Source organism: Budorcas taxicolor, chromosome 9, assembly GCF_023091745.1.
Source record: "Budorcas taxicolor isolate Tak-1 chromosome 9, Takin1.1, whole genome shotgun sequence".
NCBI classification, from domain to species: Eukaryota; Metazoa; Chordata; class Mammalia; order Artiodactyla; family Bovidae; genus Budorcas; species Budorcas taxicolor.
Genome location: NC_068918.1, coordinates 31,726,202 through 31,747,765, shown reverse-complemented (window position 1 = coordinate 31,747,765; position 21,564 = coordinate 31,726,202). Strand labels below are relative to the sequence as shown.

The 21,564-nt window shown below is 33.8% G+C and overlaps 1 protein-coding gene and 1 non-coding gene across 2 annotated transcripts; one reads left to right on the top strand and one right to left on the bottom strand.

The window, feature by feature from the left end:
- Window positions 1-795: 795 nt before the first annotated feature.
- WASF1 (WASP family member 1) lies at window positions 796-19,805 on the bottom strand. Its single transcript, XM_052645899.1, has 8 exons — window positions 19,673-19,805; window positions 13,576-13,710; window positions 8,375-8,528; window positions 7,195-7,339; window positions 5,382-5,554; window positions 3,612-3,791; window positions 1,888-2,516; window positions 796-953 (listed from the first exon to the last, which is right to left on the bottom strand). Exons 1-8 carry the CDS (start codon window positions 19,803-19,805, stop codon window positions 796-798), a joined length of 1,707 nt encoding a protein of 568 aa, XP_052501859.1.
- Window positions 16,347-16,418, top strand: TRNAC-ACA (transfer RNA cysteine (anticodon ACA)). The gene has a single exon. It is a non-coding gene; the product is annotated as a tRNA-Cys (tRNA).
- Window positions 19,806-21,564: the final 1,759 nt, after the last annotated feature.

The window sequence follows — 21,564 nt, the reverse complement described above, 5'->3', positions numbered from 1 at the left end:
AAGTAGCTTTTAAATTTTCCATTGACTGTTTAGAGCTTATATTATTTGATAAACTATCAGAAAGTTTTATTCAATGAGGAAATACCCATTAAGCTTTAAAATGAACCATTTATTAAATCAGACTGTTATTCTTAACAGTTATGTAAGTTACATGGTTTATGTCAGTGTATTTCACATGGAAATTTTTTAAACTCTTATCAGCAAGCAAAATTGTATCACACAATATATAAGTAGGAAGGGGATACTGCTAAACATTCAAATAAGGCAAGTATTTTAAAACAATAAAACAATAATTAAAAAAATTCAAGCATTCCTTTAAGAGAATTCAATACTACAAGCTAAATGTACTTTCTGAGTGTATTCATATGATCAAGGCAGTGTTTCTTCTTTTAAAACACCAGGAAATGGGATAAGGCTCATTAATAGATACAGCTGCCCGCAAGATTTTTAATCTCAGTTGCTTTCTTTAAATTAAAATTCACAAAGTGCACAATTAAGATATATCAAAAAACTGAATCTGCTACTCTAACAACAGCTGTCCATGCTTAATACTTAGTGGTTTATTTGACCAAATGATGTCTTTTCAGGGAAAAATAAAAAAGATAAGCCACTGTAAAACATTTAGTTTGAAATGTGTGCTAATATTTTTCTTAAAAATCAAAAAATTATGGAGGAAAAGGGTTATTTACCTTAAGGAAAAGAAAGCAAAACACTGGATGACCGAACATTTTCAAAGAACAAGCACCACAAAGGACATTTGCATTCAGTTTTGTAATATTTATCAATGCATTTTTCTTACTCCAACCAATCTACTTCATCAAATTCTGAATCATCTTCTGAATCACTGTATTCCACAGCAATACGACGGGACAGGATGGTGGCAACATCATTTTCAATGCGTTCATGTTTAGCTTCCTGTTCACGCTGCTCTTCGACTTTTCGTAGCTGAATACCTGATAGAGTAAATCCAAACATTCATCGTAAACCAAAACACTATATATTATTATTAGATATATTAGATATTATTATTATCACTAGATATGATATTATTAGACATTATTAATGTAATAAAATCAAGTACACATAATAAATACTAACAGGAAAGTAAAAAGCAAGATCTATTAAAAACAATTTGAAGGAATCGTATTTAGAAAGACATTAATTCTTTTATTATGTTATTATCTGTGATAGTATTTGATGAAACTTACCACATATCCCAGAGGATGTCTACAGTTTATTTAGCCATAACGGTCTATTGTGCTTCCCTACTCACCATCACCTAAAGTTAACCAGGTGATACATTTTTTTGTTTGTTATTTACCTCTATGGTCAAATAATTAAACAATGTTGAGCGTATTTTCTGTGCCTTTATTCTCCCCAGTACTTGAGAGAAAGGCACTATTATTCATTCTATACTGTTAGTGCCTGGCATATAGTATGACATGTCATTCCTTTGTTACTAAGTTAGGAACCTAAATCCTTTCAAGGTACTAGTAAAGCAAGTGTCACTTATACACCAAATGGACAGCCTTAACACTGAAGAAAATACCATTTTTAAAGTAGTTAATATACATATTAAGTATAATACAAAGAGTTTTAACTAAATTTTCCATAACATTTAAGTCTGATATTTAAAATTTCCCATTCATTACCTAAACATTTTAAGATTCCCTACTAAGTATGAAGATAAAATGATTAATGTGATAAATTTTCTTGAAAATTACTTAAAATATAAACTGACCATAGCTCTAGTTTCTAAAGGCTATTTGTGCAAAAAACATGATCATCTAAAATTTTACAAATGAAGAAAACATTACTGTCTCAAATATTCAGACAGGTTCTCAATGCTACTATTGCAATGCTTTTAAAGGCTCTTGAGAAAATTACCTTTTCGTATTGCTTCCAGAAGTACACTTCTGGCGTCACTGATTACTGGTAGGGTTGATGGATGACGCTTTGGCTCAGAAGCAGGTGTAACTTGTGATGGAGGAGATGGAGGCATTAATGGAACATGGGGACCTGGGGCAGTAGATGGAGTTGGATGTAGCCCAGAGGGAGGATGAGCAAGAGCTGCAACTGTGACAGGTGATGATGGTCGAATGCCAGGTGGAGGCAAAGGAGGCGGTGGTGGGGGTGGAGGCAGCCCCTGGACTTCTCCTTGTGGGAGTGGATGAACTGGTACAGTCTCGCATACTGGGGCAGCTCTAGCTACTGGTGGAGAGGGCTGTACTAGAGGAGGTGCAATTGGAGGAGGAGCTGGGTGAAGAACTCCAGGGGCAATCTGAAGAGGAGCTGGAGGTGGTGGTACTGCTGGAGCTTGCAAAGCAGTGGTTGGAGGTGGAGGTGGGGGTGGTACTGGTGGGGGAGGAGTTGAAGTCATCGAAGCTCTTAATGAAGAAGTTGACAAGGCAGATGGAAGAGGTGGTGGAGGAGGTGGGGGGGTGGGGCTCACAAACACAGGTGTCCTGCCTGTAGCTGGTGACTGAGGACGATTTTCTATCAAACCTGTAGCAGAACTGAAATGAAAAAGAGATCCTAGCAAGTTATTTAAAGAGAAAAGACTAACCACACAAAATATAAACAGCTACCAGTAATTATATCAAGGTAGATGTATTAACATGTTCCTATAAAAATTAAAAATTCGTCATCAATATTTAGAATGAAATGAAAACCAAAAGTACACTAACAAGAAAATTAATACATGGTGCTGTGATTTCTAATATTCTAAATGGACTCATCTACTCACACAACTTTCATATCTATAAGCATTTTATACTTACTTTGATAAAAAAAAAGCTCAATTTTATACTGTAATATGAGTCTTCATAATGGTTCAATATTTATCATACTACAACATTTGTAGCAATACCTATGGCCCAAACAATACTGTATTCATACTGAAGCTATTAAGACTCATCATATGTCATTTCATTTAAATCAACAACAACTAATTACAAACCACAAAGGAAACTGATGTTCCTCTTCCTTCCTAAGGATGGAACATCAAATGAGTATGTGATATAAACTTGATTTTTTCTTTTAACTGAAAATTGTAAAGCTGATTTCTAATTCTCTATTAAAAAATTGTAATGTGGGCGACACTGGACAAAATTAAACTTCAAAAAGCTTTACTAAAAGATTATTAGGAGCAATTGCTTATTCTCTCTCAAATTCTTAAGAGTTATTTCCCCAACATCAAATTAATATTTATAATAATTAAATCTTTGGTTCCCATTTCTTTGTCCTTAACCACATACCCAAAATTCTTATTTTTATTAATATACTGCACATCATGTGCTTGAGAACAAAGCTATAATAAAACAAAACACATTTATCTTTAAACAATCATTAGCTAAATTTTCCCAAGAGAATGTGTGAGCTCTTATGAGAGACTGGCAAATTACATCCCATGGGCCAAATCTTAACTAATCCCTGTTTTTGTAAATAAAACTTTGTTGAAACACAAACATATTCATTTGTTTATGTACAGTCCATGAGCAGTTGTGACAGAAGCCATATTTCCTAAGGCCGAAAATATTTATTACAAGGGCCTTAAAGAAAAAGGCTACCAGCACCTGTGATAAACACATCATGTGCTTGTTCTGACATACCTGATACAGGTGGGTATGGATTTTGCATCTCCTGCTCCATGCATTGGTGGAGGTGGAGGAGGTTCATGTGGTCTGACTAAGACCCTTTCCTCAGCTCTAGTTAGGAGCTCACTCATCTGACTAAACGGCAAGGCAGATAGTGAGTAAGATCCATCCATATGATCCACATATGTCTGAGGTCTAGAAAAAAATAATAAATTAGTGTATCTTTCTTGAAGTATTGCTGAAATAAAGTGTTTTACATGAGATATTTAAGGTTTATCCTTTGAATGCCAATATTTTAACTACTTTTAGGACACTTCTTTCAGAAATTTATCCTGCTTTTAAAACACAGAATGCTGCTCATAATGCAACCTTTCCTTGCTGATTCAGGTTATTATGATGACCTTCAGTTATTTTATTCCTTTACAATAGAATACTAACAGCTCACAAAGGTAAAAAGTGTTACATTCATAATCTGATAAACAAGATAATAGTTAACTTTTAGGCAAATTGTGTTCAAAGCTATCTGCCTCTATTTAGTTTCTTAATAAGATGCTAATGACAAAAACCTAGAATATGAACATTTTATACACCAGAATAACCTGTTGTTCTTTTAAACCTAAATGACTTCCAAATGTCTTGTGCCCAGGGGAGATAGGTCTCAATGATACTAGTGGCACAGAGATCCCTAACTACATCGTTTTTGTCTTTTTCATGTTTTCAAAGGTGTTAAGAGTACTCAGAAAATAGCTGAGTAACATAACATGTGACTTAAAACAGATTTAAGCAAACTTTTAGATACTTTGGGCATGTGAAGATTTATAAACATTTACTGACTACAGTACACTCTGCGGACAAAGCTGGATTTAAAAGATGTGTATAAAGCAAGTTAGAAATGCTTATATTTACACTATTGGGTCAGCAATATCTCAATTACTTAACAGTGATTAAAAACAGATGTTTGTCTATCGGTTGTTAATTTAAAAAATCAATTCAGCCTCTTTCTTTCAGTACTGTATATAGACAGTATCATGTCTATACTCTTAAAATAGAACAAGATAATTTACATTTATGACACAATCATTTATAGGTATTATTCAAAAGAAAGTCTCAAGTGCTTTTTCCACTGAAAAAAATCAATAACTATAAGATATATAATAATAACTAAAATCAACTGTACACAAACTTCTTCACAGAGAGATACTAGTATAATGTTTGTTAGGGTTGCATGTTAGTTAGATAGGGCCCTTGGCTATTGAGAAAGGAGAAGGACCTATTGTATATTTCTGCAAAAGGGGATGAGTGATTTTGTTTGAAAGCCCCGATATATCTGAGGCAGAAAATGCGACACAGAAAGGAAATCAGGGGAAAGAAAAAGAACAAAATATAACCCCTTCTCAACTCCTATTTTATACATAGTGAATCAATAATATGTCAAAAAAAATCCAGACCCCCATTACTCTGTTATGAAATTTTAACAGACTCAGCCTGAACTACTGAGAAGGACCTGAGACTTTATATGAAAGTTAAAATAAAGCTAAAGATCATCTGCTTCAACCATTTCTTTCTACAGATGACGAAACTGAAATCCAGGTATGAAAATGACCTGCCCAAGATCAGACTTCAGTAGGCTCACAGGGGTTAGGTTTTCCAAATCATCTCAATAGTTATAGAACAGCATCTATCAATTCAACAGTTCAGGACCTAAGACTTAGACACATAGATACTAGAAATAAAGCCAGTGTTTTATCATTAATTTTGTTAAAAAACAAACAAAAGAAAAGAAACCTTGTTTCAAAATGAGAGGCTGGGCCATTAGCAACTTCAATATGCTTATGTAAGAGATTAGCATCATCTTCAGCCAGCTCTGGACCTTGGGCCAGCTTCTGCCATTCTCTCCGCCTGTCATGAGGTGCTCTTGGCACTTTTTCTGGTTCATGAGGACGATCTAGATTTTTCTGCTATAACAGATGTATTGAAACAAAGCCAAATGCTGAAGTTCTATGTTTTTTAAAAGAGGTTAAAACAATCAAAATATAATTATAATATCAATACTGAAAAAGCAACTCATCATAGTATAGCAAAAATAACAACAGAGACAGTTCATTTGTACATTCAGAGTTAAGTATTAGGAGTTTGCTTGTAATCCCATTTTCTAATGCTTTTTTAACCTCTACTTGGAATTGATATATCATCAGATAAAAACAGTGTATTTGAGGAATAAAACGAGGTCAGAAAGTCCTTTCAGATGAAAAAAGATTTGTCAACTCTGCTCCCTCATCTATTAGTTTTTGAAATAATGAGTGAAATTTCTACCATTAATTTTTCCAGCCCAAACCGGAAATTAGTACTAAGGTTATGTGATCTGAGAGGTGACTAATTAGCTAGCCAATACATTAGAAAAAAAATCCAATTAGCCAATTAAACCATAATAACCGTGTCACTCAACAGAAAATAGGGTATTTGATTAAAACAAAAAGTGACTCAAACTGTGGAAGAAAAAGTATAGAAAGGAAAGGTACAAAAAATCAAATGCCAAAGGGGTCAAGCAGGTAACATACTTGAATGGTAACAGTCAGATATAAGATGAGGCCTGCAGGGAACTAGATGGGCATGGCCATCTGAGGGATTTCAGTTCAAAAATTTAAAAACCACTGTGTTTGTCAAACAAAACTGCTTGCAAGCGTAGCCTGGGCTACCAGTCACCAGTTTGCAAATTCTGGCTAGAACACTGGTACACTGTCTAGTGCAGAAAATAATAACATGCAGGCATTATGGGGTAGTGCAGGGAAAGCAGAAGTAGCTACAGGAGAAACAGAGGGATGATAAAAACCAACTGTGCCACCTTCATGCTGCTGCAGCTGCTAAATCGCTTCAGTCGTGTCCGACTCTGTGCGACCCCACAGACGGCAGCCCAACAGGCTCCCCCGTCCCTGGGATTCTCCAGGCAAGAACACTGGAGTGGGTTGCCATTTCCTTCTCCAATGCATGAAAGTGAAAAGTGAAAATGAAGACGCTCAGTCGTATACGACTCTTAGCGACCCCATGGATGGCAGCCTACCAGGCTCCTCCTTCATAATTCTGCCTAAATCCAACTTTGCTTCTTTCGTTTATATTTCTAGTTATCATTAATATGGAATAAACAGATCCAAGTGAATTTCATCAGAAAACAGAAAATGACAATACAGCAGACAGATAACATGTTGTAACTTTTTCAGGGCATTTAGGATATGCTCTGTGGTAAGATAATATTAACTAATCTACTTTACCAATATCTGTACAATGTTCCTTTGTTCTTTTTCAGTAGAATGCCTTTTTCTTCCCTGGTCCACTTAATTCTTACTTGTTCTTTTTAAGATTCATTATAAGATTTGTTGAAGTGTTTATCAGGCCCACCCTGTCTAAAGCTGGTGCTATTTTGTGCTACTCAAACCCTCCATGCATACCTCTGTTAGCACACTTATCACACCATATTTTCACCCCACTGGACTGTGATCTTTCTGTGTGATTACTATATGGACCAAATAGAATAAAACTTGTCAAAATATAGAATTAATAAGGTTCCACATATGCAACAAAACACAAATACATGAAAACTAACTTCAATTTTCTGAATTTCTTGTAATACCTTCTGCTTCCTCTTTTCCTTCCTCTTATCCTCTGTATCCTGTAACATTTTTTCTTTCCAAAGATCAAAGAAATATGAAGGATTGGTATAAAACTTCAAACCTTCTTTACCATCATCTCTGAAATATAAAATATCAATGAAAATATACATTAGTGAGACTTAGAGAGGCAATCAGAATAGAAATTATTTTACTAAAATTGTTTCTTCTTACATTAAGAAAATATACCATGTGTAAAAATACTGGCAAAGTAAATCACAATATGCACCAATAGAACATTTCTCATAAATCAGACAGGAAACTAAGGAAAATGGAAAACCAGAAGTTTTGCAGAGTTTGTGTTAATAATTTAAAGTACAACTGGACAATTTTCATCCCTAACTTCTAATGAATACAAAGTTTTCTATAATTCCTGTGGGAAATTTCAATAATTATAAATGATTCTGCCAAAGATAAAAGCCTGAAAGGATAACAGAATAGAGAAACTGTACAGGGTTTCTTACTTATCAAACAGAAAAAAAAAATGTCACCAAATAGTCATTCTAACAGTTATATCCAATGACTTGCATACTGACATAGTTTCAAATAACTATCCAAATACCATTTCATTTTGGATATGTGTTGTGCCTCTTAAATTCCTCATTTAACAATTTATGTGAAAGACTCAAAGAAAGGTTGAATAACTCTAGATTTTTTTAAATGGCAAAAAAAATATTAAAAACAGATACTACATAGTCATTACACAGAAATATGATGCATACAGGTAAAGAGTAGATAAGAACAAGAAAAAATGGTATTTATTTTATTAATGCAGTGAGATTTTGAACTATTTATTTTTTGTTTTCACATCAAATTAGAAATTAAATTAAAAAGACAATAACAACTCCTTGTCCCTTTAGAGTAATATCTGCCATTGGCTTTTCTTAAAAATATTTGGCAAAACAACTCCTTTGATTTGTATGCCAGAATCCTAGGAACTCACCTAGCGAATAAAGCAAAGGTTTTCTAAAGGTGTTGGCTATGGAGGGGTCTCTGCACTGGTCAGGAATCCAGTGAAATAAAAAAATGTTTGGAGATTTAGCATTTAAGGTTAGACCTCTTTGAACTTGAAGTCTGAGATAAGTAACCAGCCTTCTTATTTATTAGCCTACTGACCTGTAAGGAGTGAGTATATTGAGAGGTGGAGGCTGTTCACAAACATCATACGTCTCTTGTAATGGAATAGGCAAAGTCTTGCGGTCAAAAAGCTGCTGATCTTGAATTGTAGAACTTCGGAAGGCTTTTCTCATTGTTATATCTTGCAAAGATACTAAAACAAAATCCAACATGTATCATTTTATTTTACTAACATGATTTAACATAAGGACAAATTCATACACTGCGTTTGTTTAAAAGTCAAAAGGCTGTGACTGTAGTGGCTTATGAATCAGGAATCACATTTTTAAAATAAATGCTCTTATCATTACATCACAAATCATTTTGTGCTTTATTTTCCCAATTCAGTTCAGTTCAGTCGCTCAGTAGTGTCTGACTCTTTGCAACCCCATGAATCGCAGCACGCCAGGCCTCCCTGTCCATCACCAACTCCCGGAGTTCACTCAGACTCACGTTCATCGAGTCAGTGATGCCATCCAGCCATCTCATCCTCTGTTGTCCCCTTCTCCTCTTGCCCCCAATCCCTCCCAGCATCAGAGTCTTTTCCAATGAGTCAACTCTTCCCATGAGGTGGCCAAAGTACTGGAGTTTCAGCTTCAGCACCATTCCTTCCAAAGAAATCCCAGGGCTGATCTCCTTCAGAATGGACTGGTTGGATCTCCTTGCAGTCCAAGGGACTCTCAAGAGTTTCCTCCAACACCACAGTTCAAAAGCATTTAGATGGGCTTTAATGCAAGCTCTGATTTCTAAGGCTCAGAAAGCTCTGCTGACACCTGAAGCACATTTTTCATTTTCCATCAAAACATCTTTTTCTTTTCTTTACTTACCATACTAGCCCCCAGCAACCTACATTTTCCTCTTTTTTTCTATAATCTTTTTTCCATCTTCCTTTATTACTTTTATTTAGCTTATACCAATAACACTGAAGGAGTTACTTCACTATTAGTGGCATTCTGGGCTAAATACAGTATTGCCCTCTATGCTACAGAGATTATAAATATTATAACATGGACTATAAAGTTAAAACAAATCTACTGTAAAGAAAATGAAACTTTCAAGTACTGGGCAATCTGTATTATTGCTTGTTTCACTTTTCTTTTATCTTGTACTATAAAGATCTCCAATTAACTACAAGTTCTTAAAGACTGAAGCTGTCTTGTACATTAGTACCTCTAGTAAGTAACACAATTTATTACTTACAGTATCTCTAGTAAATAAGTGGTACATATGAGGATTTAAAATAACTTCATTTACTCATCTTCTTTTGGACTGTTCAGCATGTTTAAATAAAAAATGTGCCAAAATACTAGATTCTTAACTCTTAGAGTGATTTCTTGATATTAAAAAATTAGGTGACTTTATATTGAAATATACATATTTGCATATGGTTTTTAGTATGATAAACGCTTTATGCCATAAAAAGGTCAGTACTAAATAATCACAAGTCCTAAATTATTTTTCTCCCTAAAATAGTACCTCTTTCATCCTCACAAATAAAATACACTCAACACAAATGTTTGGATCTATGAAGTGAGTGAAGCAGTAAGGCTGGCTGTGCAACAGCCACAATATGACTGCATCCCCAGCAATTCTACTGCTACCTGACTTGTAACGCACTTAAAAACAACAAAATAAAATTCAAAGAAGGAAAAAAATTTTTCCACTATCACTAAGGAGTAGTATAAGAGATATTTAATGAGTACAAACTACAGGGGTAGATGTTTTCAGTAATTTTTACTTAACCTTTATAATAACTTAATGAGACAGGAATTATTATGTCATTTGTAAACATATAAAAATAGAAAATATTGCATAACTGGGCCAAGAGAAATTGGTTAATAAACAGTAGAGCCAGAACAGAAAACGCAGATCTGTCTGCCTTTGAGGCTAATCTCTTTGCCACAATACCATATACTGTTCCTCTGGCTCATGTCAGAAGTGGCCTCTGTTTTCTGCAATCAAAATGAACCAATTCTTGCCACTATCCTATCTCACTTATTAACTATTAAATATAAAACCTAGGATTTAATCTCCCAAAACTTTCTTAGTAAAGAATGTAAAGAACATGTAAAGTAATAAGCATTTTTCATTCTTCAGTTCCTCTTAATTATCATTTCTCTCATCTGTTAACAGACCAGTGTGACAAAGCCCCTTGCAGTTGCCAACAATGACATATTACTTAGTGTTATATAACACAGCAAGTCAGCAAAATGTTTGTAAACATATTGAACTAAATAGAATTGTACAGATCTTTAAAACTCAGTTTTTTACCCATTCTAAATTATTATGATAGTTCTGTTACTATTTAATGGTAATTAAAAAACCCAAAATACTGATGTTACATTCTGTAATTTATTATTCTACTCACAATGTTATTTTATTTGAACTTTAATGGAGTTAGAAAATATAGGTTAAATAACTTTGAAAATTCCTCTATCCAATATCCCCAAGACAATTTCAAATTAAGTAGTTCAACTTTACGATTCTGAATTCTTCCCCCATGCTCCATATAATTTTAAAGGAAACTAAATAATTCTGATAGTTGTTGGCACATTAAGAATTTTTTTAAACACTTAAAACTATCTTATTTACTAGTATCTATATTTTCATTTTCAATTTTAATGGGAATGCTAAAATATCTTAAATTTTAACAATATTTTGAAACTTAATGTTAATTTTTATTTCTGTTACATAAAAAAGCTGCTTGTATATATTTTAGATGAAAAGTACTTGTAACTTACATATTTAAATTATTTAAAAAAGAAATTTTGAATACAAATTATATATTTGAAAGTATGTCCATAAAATCTTTTTAAATATTAGCAGTGATTTTTATTTCAGCAATTTCATGATGTGTAACTGATACACACAAACAAGTTTCAAAGGATACCACCAAGAAAAAAATCACCACAGAATGAGAGACAATCTTTCCAAATCGTAAGATTTGGGACTTGGATCCAGAATATATATGTATAGAATTTGCATAACTCAACAATAAAAGGAAAAATAATCCAAATTAAAAATAGGAGAGGGATCTGAACAGTTTTCCAAAAGAAGATACACAATGACTAGTAAATCATTTAAACCCTGTTTTCTTAAAAAATCAGATCACTATTTTCTCATTAATTTTTTTTTACATTTATACATCACTGTGAATTACATTTGACTGTAGTTTTATTAAAGGAACAAGCACATGCTAACTATCTATTGACAATTCTGTCATAAGACTTCTGGTACAATGTAAAGTCCAGATCCAGCCCTTTGCACAAACAGAATCATTTTTGTTTTACTTGTTTTTAACTGAACTAGTTGCAGTTGTTAACATTTAAAAATAAGAGGTATGAGACAGACATCTAGATATCCCAGACAAAAGAAAGATCTGCAATGACCAGACTGACTTTCCCTCATTTCATGTCACCCAAATGCCAACAATCCACTCCCTGTTTGTACAGTCTCTCAAAATTGTGCACTTGGTCCACTTCACTCAGAGTAACTAGGACGAAAACCCTGGTTTTAATCCTATCCACCACTTTCTTGCTCGGTGACTTGTCTCTAAATAGCTTATAAGCCACGAAAAGATGCTCAACATCATTAGTTATCAGGGAAATGTCAATACATTCTACGAAATGAACCAGTACTGAAAACATCATGCTAAGAAATGAAAGAAGCCAGTCACAGAAAATCATATGCTATAAGACTCCATTTATATGAAATGTCTAAAATAGGCAAATCCAAAGAGAGAGAAAGTAGACAGTGATTGCTAGAGGCCAGGGAGAAGGGGAGATGAGAAGTAACTCCACTAGATATAGGGTTTCTTTTTGGAGTAAGGAGAATGTTCTAAAACCGACTGTGGTGATAGTCACGTTACAGTGAAAATACTAAATACCACTGAATCATACACTTTAACTTTACAAGAGTTAATTGTAGGGTATATGAAATATACCTCAATAAAGTTTTCTTTTTATTTTTAAAGTACTGTCTTGGTTTTTTTTCTCATATCTAGACTTGTGAGTTTATATCTTTGCATGCAGAGGAAACTTGGCATAGGAAGTATTCACCTCTCCTTATTTAGGCATTAAATTAGGTTATGTCAGAAACTGTTGGTTCAATCACTAAAACATCATTATATTTTATATATTTGCCATATAAAAGGTAGCAAAACTACCTTTTGAGTTTTCCAGTGATATCTTTTAATATTCTTACTGCTCAAGTTTAGAGATAAATAACTTACAATTATAATTCTTTAGGGTAGATAAGCAAAAATTATGTTCTTAATAACTTCATTTCTCTTGGTAGAAAAACAAACAAAAAAAACAGAGCCATTTGAGAAACAACAACATTCAGTGTACTCTATCAGTGCATGAAATATTTTACCACTAAAGTTTTTACCATTATTTTAGCATGTAATGTGATTTTTTTTAAGCCTGATATCCCTAGCTTAATATCTCAGTATAGAACATTTTTGTCCTGTATATTAGCAATTTAGGGTTTTGTTTTTTTTTGGAGGGGAGGGAATGTTCATTTAAAATGGGAAGTAACATTTAAATAACCAGATCAGATTCTGGTGACTTAGCAATATGCACATATAAAAGCATATTAAAAGGAATTTCATTCTTAAAAAAAAAAAATCAAACCTAAGAATTGCAGATAATTTTCAAATAATTTTTATTTTTAAGACAAAAGTATACAAATAAATTAAAAGGGTGATACTGAGCCCACAGGTCACAATCACTAAAGCCTGCATGCCTAAAGCATGTTCTCTGCCACAAGAGAAACTACTGCAATGAGAAGCCTCCACCACACGCAGTGAAGACCCAGCACAGTCATAAATTAATGAATAAAAATTATAAGGGAGAAAGAAAATGGAAGAAAAGTCTGGCTTAAAAAAATTTTACATCAAAAAACGAAGAGCTATTTAATATACAAAAAGAAGAAAAAAAGAGTAGACAATTCAGGTAAGTCATGCTAATGGCATTTATAGATAAGCCACCAGTCTATTACAACAAATACAACAAAGGTCGTGGGTAAAAAAGATTTGTAGTAAATTCACGTTTTTTGTGTGTGTCTTTGATTAACTGAAGCACATTTCTCCCAGTTGTTTTTGTTTTTTAATAAATTCATGTATAATACTGTTCTTATATATATCACTCATCCTACCTAACCAAAAACATACATGTGAAAGAAAATATACATAAACTTACATTCTTCTTCTTTAGGATCAAGCTGTGTAACACTGACAGATAAACGGTCCACACGTTCTTGTAATGAGTTAACTCTGAAGGAAAAACTATGTGCTTCATTGAATAATTCTCCAAATATATCTTCAGCATATTTACCTAAGCAAAAATGAAGCATATACCATAAAGCTTAAAGTTATCAGAGATAAATATAAACCAATTTAACATTTAAAATGCTGTCCTGATGAATTTGATATTTATTTGAAACTAGTTTAAACTTTAAACCCTCACCTATGGTAATCTAACTGTGATAGAGTAGGAAAAAACAAACCCTAGGAAATAGGCTTTAAATACTAGATCTACCACTTTCTGGTAGGTGACTTGTGGCTAAAACGGCAATACTCTCCTGCGTTACCCCTATCTATACACCACTTTCACTTCCCTTTATACACCTGTTAAGTGTTAGAAAGGTTATGATGTAAATATAAATAATATATCTCTTAATCTCAAATCAGCAATCATAAACAGAGTCTACACTAGAACTGAATTTCAGGCCAAGTAACACAATGCAAGAGTCTTCATAAACCTAATAGATAACCAAATCTCAGATATGCCCAAAACATAGATTCAGAAAATTTATGAGATATATTTTACATTTTATCTCATTCTAGTTTCTTAAAAAATAATAAATCTAAAATCACTGTATTCCTCCAGTCATGTAAATTTCCATTATGAAAAGAATAAACCAAAATAATCCCATTCAAAAAAGAGAAATAAAAATTTCTATCTAATAAAAAAGCCAGGGAGAAGTTTCAGATGACCAGAATTTAAAAATATTCAACTGAATTTAGAATATATAAACAAATGAATACTCACTATATCAAAATGAGTCAATTACTATCTATACCTTGAATTTAAAAAAAATTGATTGTCTTCCTAAATCAAGACAACTTAGACCCAAGCATACTGTCTAGGTTAAATGAGGCTCAACAGTAAGCTCTATATCCTGTAGTAGGGTACTTACATACTTACATAATGAATTCATTAATCTCACCAGTTTACATTTGAACAATGGCTGTTTTTTTAAAAAACATTATCAGTTAAATGTTTACTGAGGGTTCACGCTGTGCCTGGTAGGTGTTATTTCCTACTGAAGACACCAAAAAATAAAATATAAAATTCCTATCCTAGAAGATTTTATAATCTTTAGGAAAAAAAATCAGAATTTTAATTTCCTTAAAATTAAGAGAAAAGGGATAATTTTATACATATTCATTCGCTCACATATATTCTTTAAACCAAAATGCCAGACAATGTTCTAAACCCTGGAGAGAAGGTCTCTGCAACTGAAGAGTTCTGAACAGAGGGAGAAACAGACATTTAAATAAAAATGAAAACCAATTTAATAATTAAGTCCAAATCTTTGTTCCATTCACTCTGAGGCCTTGGCATAAATTTCCTCACCTGTAAAATAGAAATAAAAATATCTCCTTCAAAGAAATTATTAGAAAAAGAAGCAAAAAAAAAAAAAGTCAGGGGAAAGGGCAATGGGTAGAGTATCTGATACAGGACAGGAGCTTAGCAACAGGCAGCTCTTACTATAAAACAAAGTCAGAGCCACAGAGCACAGAGAAAGAAGCATCTAAACTTTTGGGTGTGGGATGGTATTAGAGAAACTTCCAGAGACAGTTTCTCTGGCAGATAAGGGAAGCATTTCAGGTGGAAGAAAAGGCAAGTATAAAGTTACTCATTTACTCATCAAATGTTAGGGATACAAAGACGGAAGAGACAATTCTATTCCTGAAAGAACTTAGTTTAATACATGGATCTTAAACTTACAGTCTGTATACCACCTGAAATTATATGCAGATTTTTAATGCACTTGTATATTTTGGGAAAGAGAGCCCACAGGTTTTGGGTTTTTCTTTTTTAAACAGATTTTTTAAAAGAGAGTCTACACTTTCCCCATTTCAGGCTTAAGCGCCAAAGCACTGCCGTTCATGAGATAGACATCCCATTTGTTCTATTTTCATGTCCCTTCCTACTTTCTAAGTCTACCTCCCCCTTCTATCCCAGAGAGAGGTGTAATGAATAATGTTCGCAATGGGAAGTTAATTGTCTATGTACCTGAATTGCAACTAAACTTACAATACTACCGTCTCTACCCAAGAAGCTATGAGGTCTCATCTCTGATATTAAAATCTAAATCCTCTCATCTAACACTGTCCTCTATATCAAGCTCCACCATATATACCTAATATCATTTGTACCTTTAATCCCTCTCACATGGGACTTCCCTGGCAGTCCAGTGGTTAAGACTGTGCTTCCACTGCAGGGATCTCAAGTTCCGGAACTAAGACCTCAACATGCTGTACAACAACAAAAAAAAAACAAAAAAACTCATATATTTATTTTTGCCTCCATTCATTTGCCTACTTCTCCAAACAAGTCGAAATGCCTTCCTTCTTCATTCCTCTACATTTTCCAAATTCTTCTGTTCCTTAAAGGCCCAGTGCAACTCACATTCATTCAGCAAGCCTCCTCTTATGACTTCACCTATGCTTATCGCTCTTTTCTCAGTTCCTATAATCCAAAACTCATGGTTTTTAATTATATATATGCTCACACTCTTTGAAACTCACAGAATAGTTTCAGAATAGTTTCATTCATCATATTAGACTCTTCAACTACATGGGGTGTGTTCTTTAAGGACAAAAAACATGTACCTTCATCACACAGCAAAATAGTCAGTGTTATCTGTCCATTATCTACTATCTAATTAGTCTTATGGGGCTTTCCTGGTAGCTCAGACGGTAAAGCGTCTGCCTACAATGCAGAAGACCCAGGTTCAATCCCTGGGTCGGAAAGATCCCCTGGAGAAGGAAATGGCAACCCACTCCAGTATTCTTGCCTGGAAAATCCTATAGACCAAGGAGCCTGGTAGGCTTCAGTCCATGGGGTTGCAAAGAGAGCCAATCTATTTATCTACCCTCTTACCCATCTACGTTGCTACCTGTGAATTTTTCTGATTGAGAACAAGAATTAGGCTCTATCAGCTCATCCTGGCAGCTCAAAGTGGCTATATTCAACAAGAGAAAGGCCTTGGGAAGAGAAAATGGTAAAAGATCTCTCATATAGTTAAGAGTTCCAATAAGAAAATAAATAAGACAATAAGAAAATAAATAAGTCTGTTAAATAAGACAATAAGAAAATAAATAAGGCTGTTAAATAAGACATGCGCTTCCCTAGTGGCTCAGACGGTAAGGTCAGGAAGATCCCCTGGAGAAGGAAATGGCAACTTATTCCAGTACTCTTGCCTGGAAAATCCCATGAACAGAGGAACCTGGTAGGCTACAGCCCATGGGGTCGCATAGAGTTGGACATGACTGAGCGACTAAAGTAGAAGTAGTAATAACGGGGAAAATTTTGGTACAGCAGAAGAAATTTAAATAAAGCAAATTCTAGGTTTTCAGTGATTATCTATTATAAAACAAAATTGTGTTCTACTAGGAAAAACAACTGAACTGGATGTATATTGTTGCAAGGAAGAGGTCAGAACAATGTCCAGCCCCAAGCTACCTGAGCCCTGGAGTCGACCTTCACTACTGTGAAAGTGCTAGAGCACTTTTGGTGCTAAAATTAGCACCAAAGTGAAAATATGTATTACATAGAACCATTCGGAAGAGCCTAACTTTATAAGTAGTTCAGAGATTATTTAACGCATTAATTATTATTTTAACTGTTTTGGATGGAAACTGATATAAAATCTACTCTAAGTTTCCCTGTCTTAAATAAAAATTAAACATAATTTAACCTGTTTTTGAGGACTCACAGTCATAAATTGATTATGAGAAACAACAGCATTAAAGTGTATAATTTTATATTAAGTGTGGTTACATTAAATGGCCTCTTTCCAGTTTTTAATGTTGCTTTTCCTCTTATGTCACTTCTTCCTTCGCTATAAACTACACCTTTTGATGGGCTTCAGTAATGCCTATTTCTGTTATTGGCATCCCCTCCCCCCACATTTCCTCTTTTAATTCTCTGAAGCATGAATGTTTGGAAACCACATCATCAACCTGTCTCAATTATCAAAGTAAAAGCAAAAAAACTTGGAGAGGGATCAACTGGCTATTTTATGTACATGGTCTTCAGCCTGGACTTGTTTATTCTGGCTATCTTGAGGCCTTTTAAATTTAATTCCAGGTTCTCAACTATGTCAAGTGGGAAAGCTGCCAGAGAGCTTAATTTTAGGGTGGTAAACTAATGTTATACCTTGCTACAATATTTTATGCTTTTTCTCTTTTTTCTTTTTTGAATCTCTACAAACTACCATGAAAATGCTTCTATAGTCTCTGATTCCAAGTCTGAAGTACTCAATGCCTAATTTAGTTATATTTTACAATATATTTCTATTTTCAGAGCTTGGTTACAGCATAACCATGTGCTGGCTGACAGATGTTGCTTATATAGACTGTATCAGACATGAAAATTCTTTACCTTTATGTTATGTGAGAAATGGGTTAATACTGTAAAACTGACACTCTTAATCATTACATTAGTTCTAAATTCTATACTGAAAATACACCTAAAATAAGATGCCTATATTAGATCTAACATTCATTTTAAAGAAATATTTAACCAAATTTATTAATGTCATTTTTATGCCCTTAACATGCATTTTAATATTAACAAGCTGATGCACCCATTTACATACAGCATATATTAATTTTATATGAAGTTATGTTATGTTACATTATTACAATATAACATATCATAAAACCAGTTAGTACTAGCAAATAACTTTAAACAATATATTCAGTTCAGTTCAGTCGCTCAGTCGTGTCCGACTCTTTGCGACCAGACTTTTCTTTTGACTTGTTTCAAAAGTACACTCTATACTGAACTGCTCAAGAAAGAAACAAATAAACAATATGTTAGTGATTCACAGCCAATATTTAACCTGGAAAAAAATAAAAACACCAAGTGGAACAAAGAATACACTTAAATTCAAATAAACAAGTTTTTTAATTTACTCTTACAACTATTTCACAAGCAATGTAGAAATTTAGTGCTCTCACCAAGAACATGAAAATACAACTTTATGTTGCTCTGGCTACATAAATATGTCCAAATGCTCTCACCTGAAACAAATCAGATTAACCACCTCATTTTACCTTGTGTTAAGTACTCAATTATGAAAAGACAAAGGTTAACAGGAAAAGAAAAAAGAAGTCAATCCTGGTTATTAAGGACAATCTGTGTAGGTGGGTACAGCTGATAAATCTAGGACTACTTAGAGATGATATCTAGACCAAAAACATCTTATTTTATCTTTAAAATAAAATATAAATGTCTAATAAAAAGAAAATCCTTCAATTCAAAAGATAAACTGGATTTAAAAAATTTTTTCTAACATTACATTTAGAATAAATGGGAAATAACTTAATTCCTTAACCTAGCAGCTCTGTTATAAAATCTTATAATGGAAACAGACTGACTTTCACCTCCTCCCTTAACCTGTCCCTTCTATTGGCCTTTATTATCTGGCCAGCCTGCTGGCCTTCTGTCTGCCATCAGGCTGCAAATCAGACACTTGACTCATATCCTAATATCCTTTAGACAATCCACTTGACAAACCTAATCCTCCGACTAGTCAGTTACCATCCCACATCGTTCACATTTAGATATTTGATAATATAAAAATATTTCCCTAGGCTAATAAGATATATAAAGAGATACTAGTATCTCAAAACACAAATAGCTGAAGCCTCTAGAAAAGCAAATAGTGATAACAAGCAAGCAAAAGTACAACTCTACCACCACCTTTTATAGTCCAAATCATATTTTAAAAACAATCTCAGCAATTCTTACGCATCATGTGATTTTGTTCCTAAAAGATTCTGACCTTATGTCCCTTTCCCAGATCAAAGAGAAGAAATGATTCTAAAATGCATTAATTTTACTTAAAATGACACTCTTTTCCCCCAAAATAATTAGATAATTCTGTACTCTTCTTATTAACTATCCCCCCACCCCAATTAGTCACAAGAATATTATTTTAACACCCCAATGTGTAATTCTGGTTTGTAATATTTTTAATTGATGTAAAAATACTTACTTAGGCTACTTAGTTGTCTAATTATATTTGCCAAGGAAATATTGGTCACACATTCCAGTTCATTCTTAATTCCTCTAGGCAGTGCAGTGTGACACAAGTGCCTAGGATCGATGTTTCTCTTCACTAATGGCATCTTGAGATCAACCTTTGTGCCAGTTCACCTGTAGGAAACCATACAATAAATTAACACTTTTCAGTTTCAACCAACACAGCGTGAGACCTTATCTTTCACATTTCATAATAAAATATTTGCTAGTATGAAGACGGTGAAAATGGAGTTACACCTGACTAAATAAAACTGATTTAACATTTTTATCTTCAATTATTAGAATGTCAGTATTATATGAAACATTTTTTAAAATTTACTTTCAATGTCAACGGCTTCATGATGAATTCAAAATCATTACCACTATTATTCTCTTAACACCACTGATTTTACTTACTACAACTAGAGGTTTTTGTTCTAGAAAGTACGGAAGGTCCTCTGTAAGGAATTAGCTAAGAGGATTAAAGAAGCTGCAAGATTAGCATCAAAATTACTTTTCCACATAAAATGTATTAGGTATTCAATAGCTCAGAAATCAAATAGTCCATGTAATCCTCAATCTCATCAAAACCAACCAAAAAATATTTAACAGATCAACCTTCTTTGAATTACAGTCAGTCCTCACTTCCCAGGTTTCCCAGCAAATGTTTCAGCTTCCACAGTTCAGTTAAATACCAGTCCCCCAACAACATGGTTCTAATTTCATACTACAGTATACTAACTGTGAGTAACTACATAAATACAAATTTCTTTGCTGGCACTTCAGTTCACAAGTCACTGTGTTAATAAGAGGAACATCATTTCAGTGACCAATCACATCACTTTTTTTCAAACTCTGTTGTGAAAGGTAACTTCTCCTCTGTTACTCAGTTCACCTACAGATAGTGAAGCATGTAGCTGGTTTATATTCTTGCCTCCCAATGATAAACTCATGTGAAATTTTACAAAATGATAACTGAAAGAGAGAACTGGCCAATAATGATAAAAATGTGGCAAAGAAAGAAAAAATGATGACATTGCAGTGAAATTCAAATTGAATATAAGTGGATTAACAGAAAAAATAGTTGATTGTGCGAATGTTGCCACTACCACTGTTTGAGAGACACTAGAGATGCAGTCAGAGGAATTTAGAGAAGGTAAAATTATTGAAATGAGGAAACTAGTTGTCACAAAAAGATGTCCCAAAAAAAGTCACAACAGCAAAAAACTTCACAATAAAGGAATTCTTAGGTAAGAAGAGAAGTGAAAAGCAAAGGAGAAAAGGAAAGATATAAGCATCTGAATGCAGAGTTCCAAAGAATAGCAAGGAGAGATAAGAAAGCCTTCCTCAGTGATCAATGCAAAGAAATAGAGGAAAACAACAGAATGGGAAAGACTAGAGATCTCTTCAAGAAAATTAGAGATACCAAGGGAACATTTCATGCAAAGATGGGCTCAATAAAGGACAGAAATGGTATGGCCCTAACAGAAGCAGAAGATATTAAGAAAGGTGGCAAGAACACATAGAAGAACTGTACAAAAAAGATCTTCATGACCCAGATAATCACGATGGTGTGATCACTCACCTAGAGCCAGACATCCTGGAATGTGAAGTTAAGTGGGCCTTAGAAAGCATCACTATGAACAAAGCTAGTGGAGGTGATGGATTTCCAGTTGAGCCATTTCAAATCCTAAAAGATGATGCTGTGAAAGTGCTGCACTCAATATGCCAGCAAAGTTGGAAAACTCAGCAGTGGCCACAGGACTGGAAAAAGTCAGTTTTCATCCCAATCCCAAAGAAAGGCAATGCCAAAGAATGCTCAAACTACCACACAACTGCACTCATCTCACACACTAGTAAAGTAAC

Coding starts and splice junctions, on each gene's coding strand:
- WASF1 (XM_052645899.1), bottom strand. CDS start 19,805: ATGCCATTAGTGAAGAGAAACATCGATCCTAGGCACTTGTGTCACACT. Junction 13,711..19,672: donor TAGACAACTAAGTAGCCTAA/GTAAGTATTTTT, acceptor ATTTTTGCTTAG/GTAAATATGCTGAAGATATA. Junction 954..1,887: donor TCTGGAAGCAATACGAAAAG/GTAATTTTCTCA, acceptor TTACTCTATCAG/GTATTCAGCTACGAAAAGTC.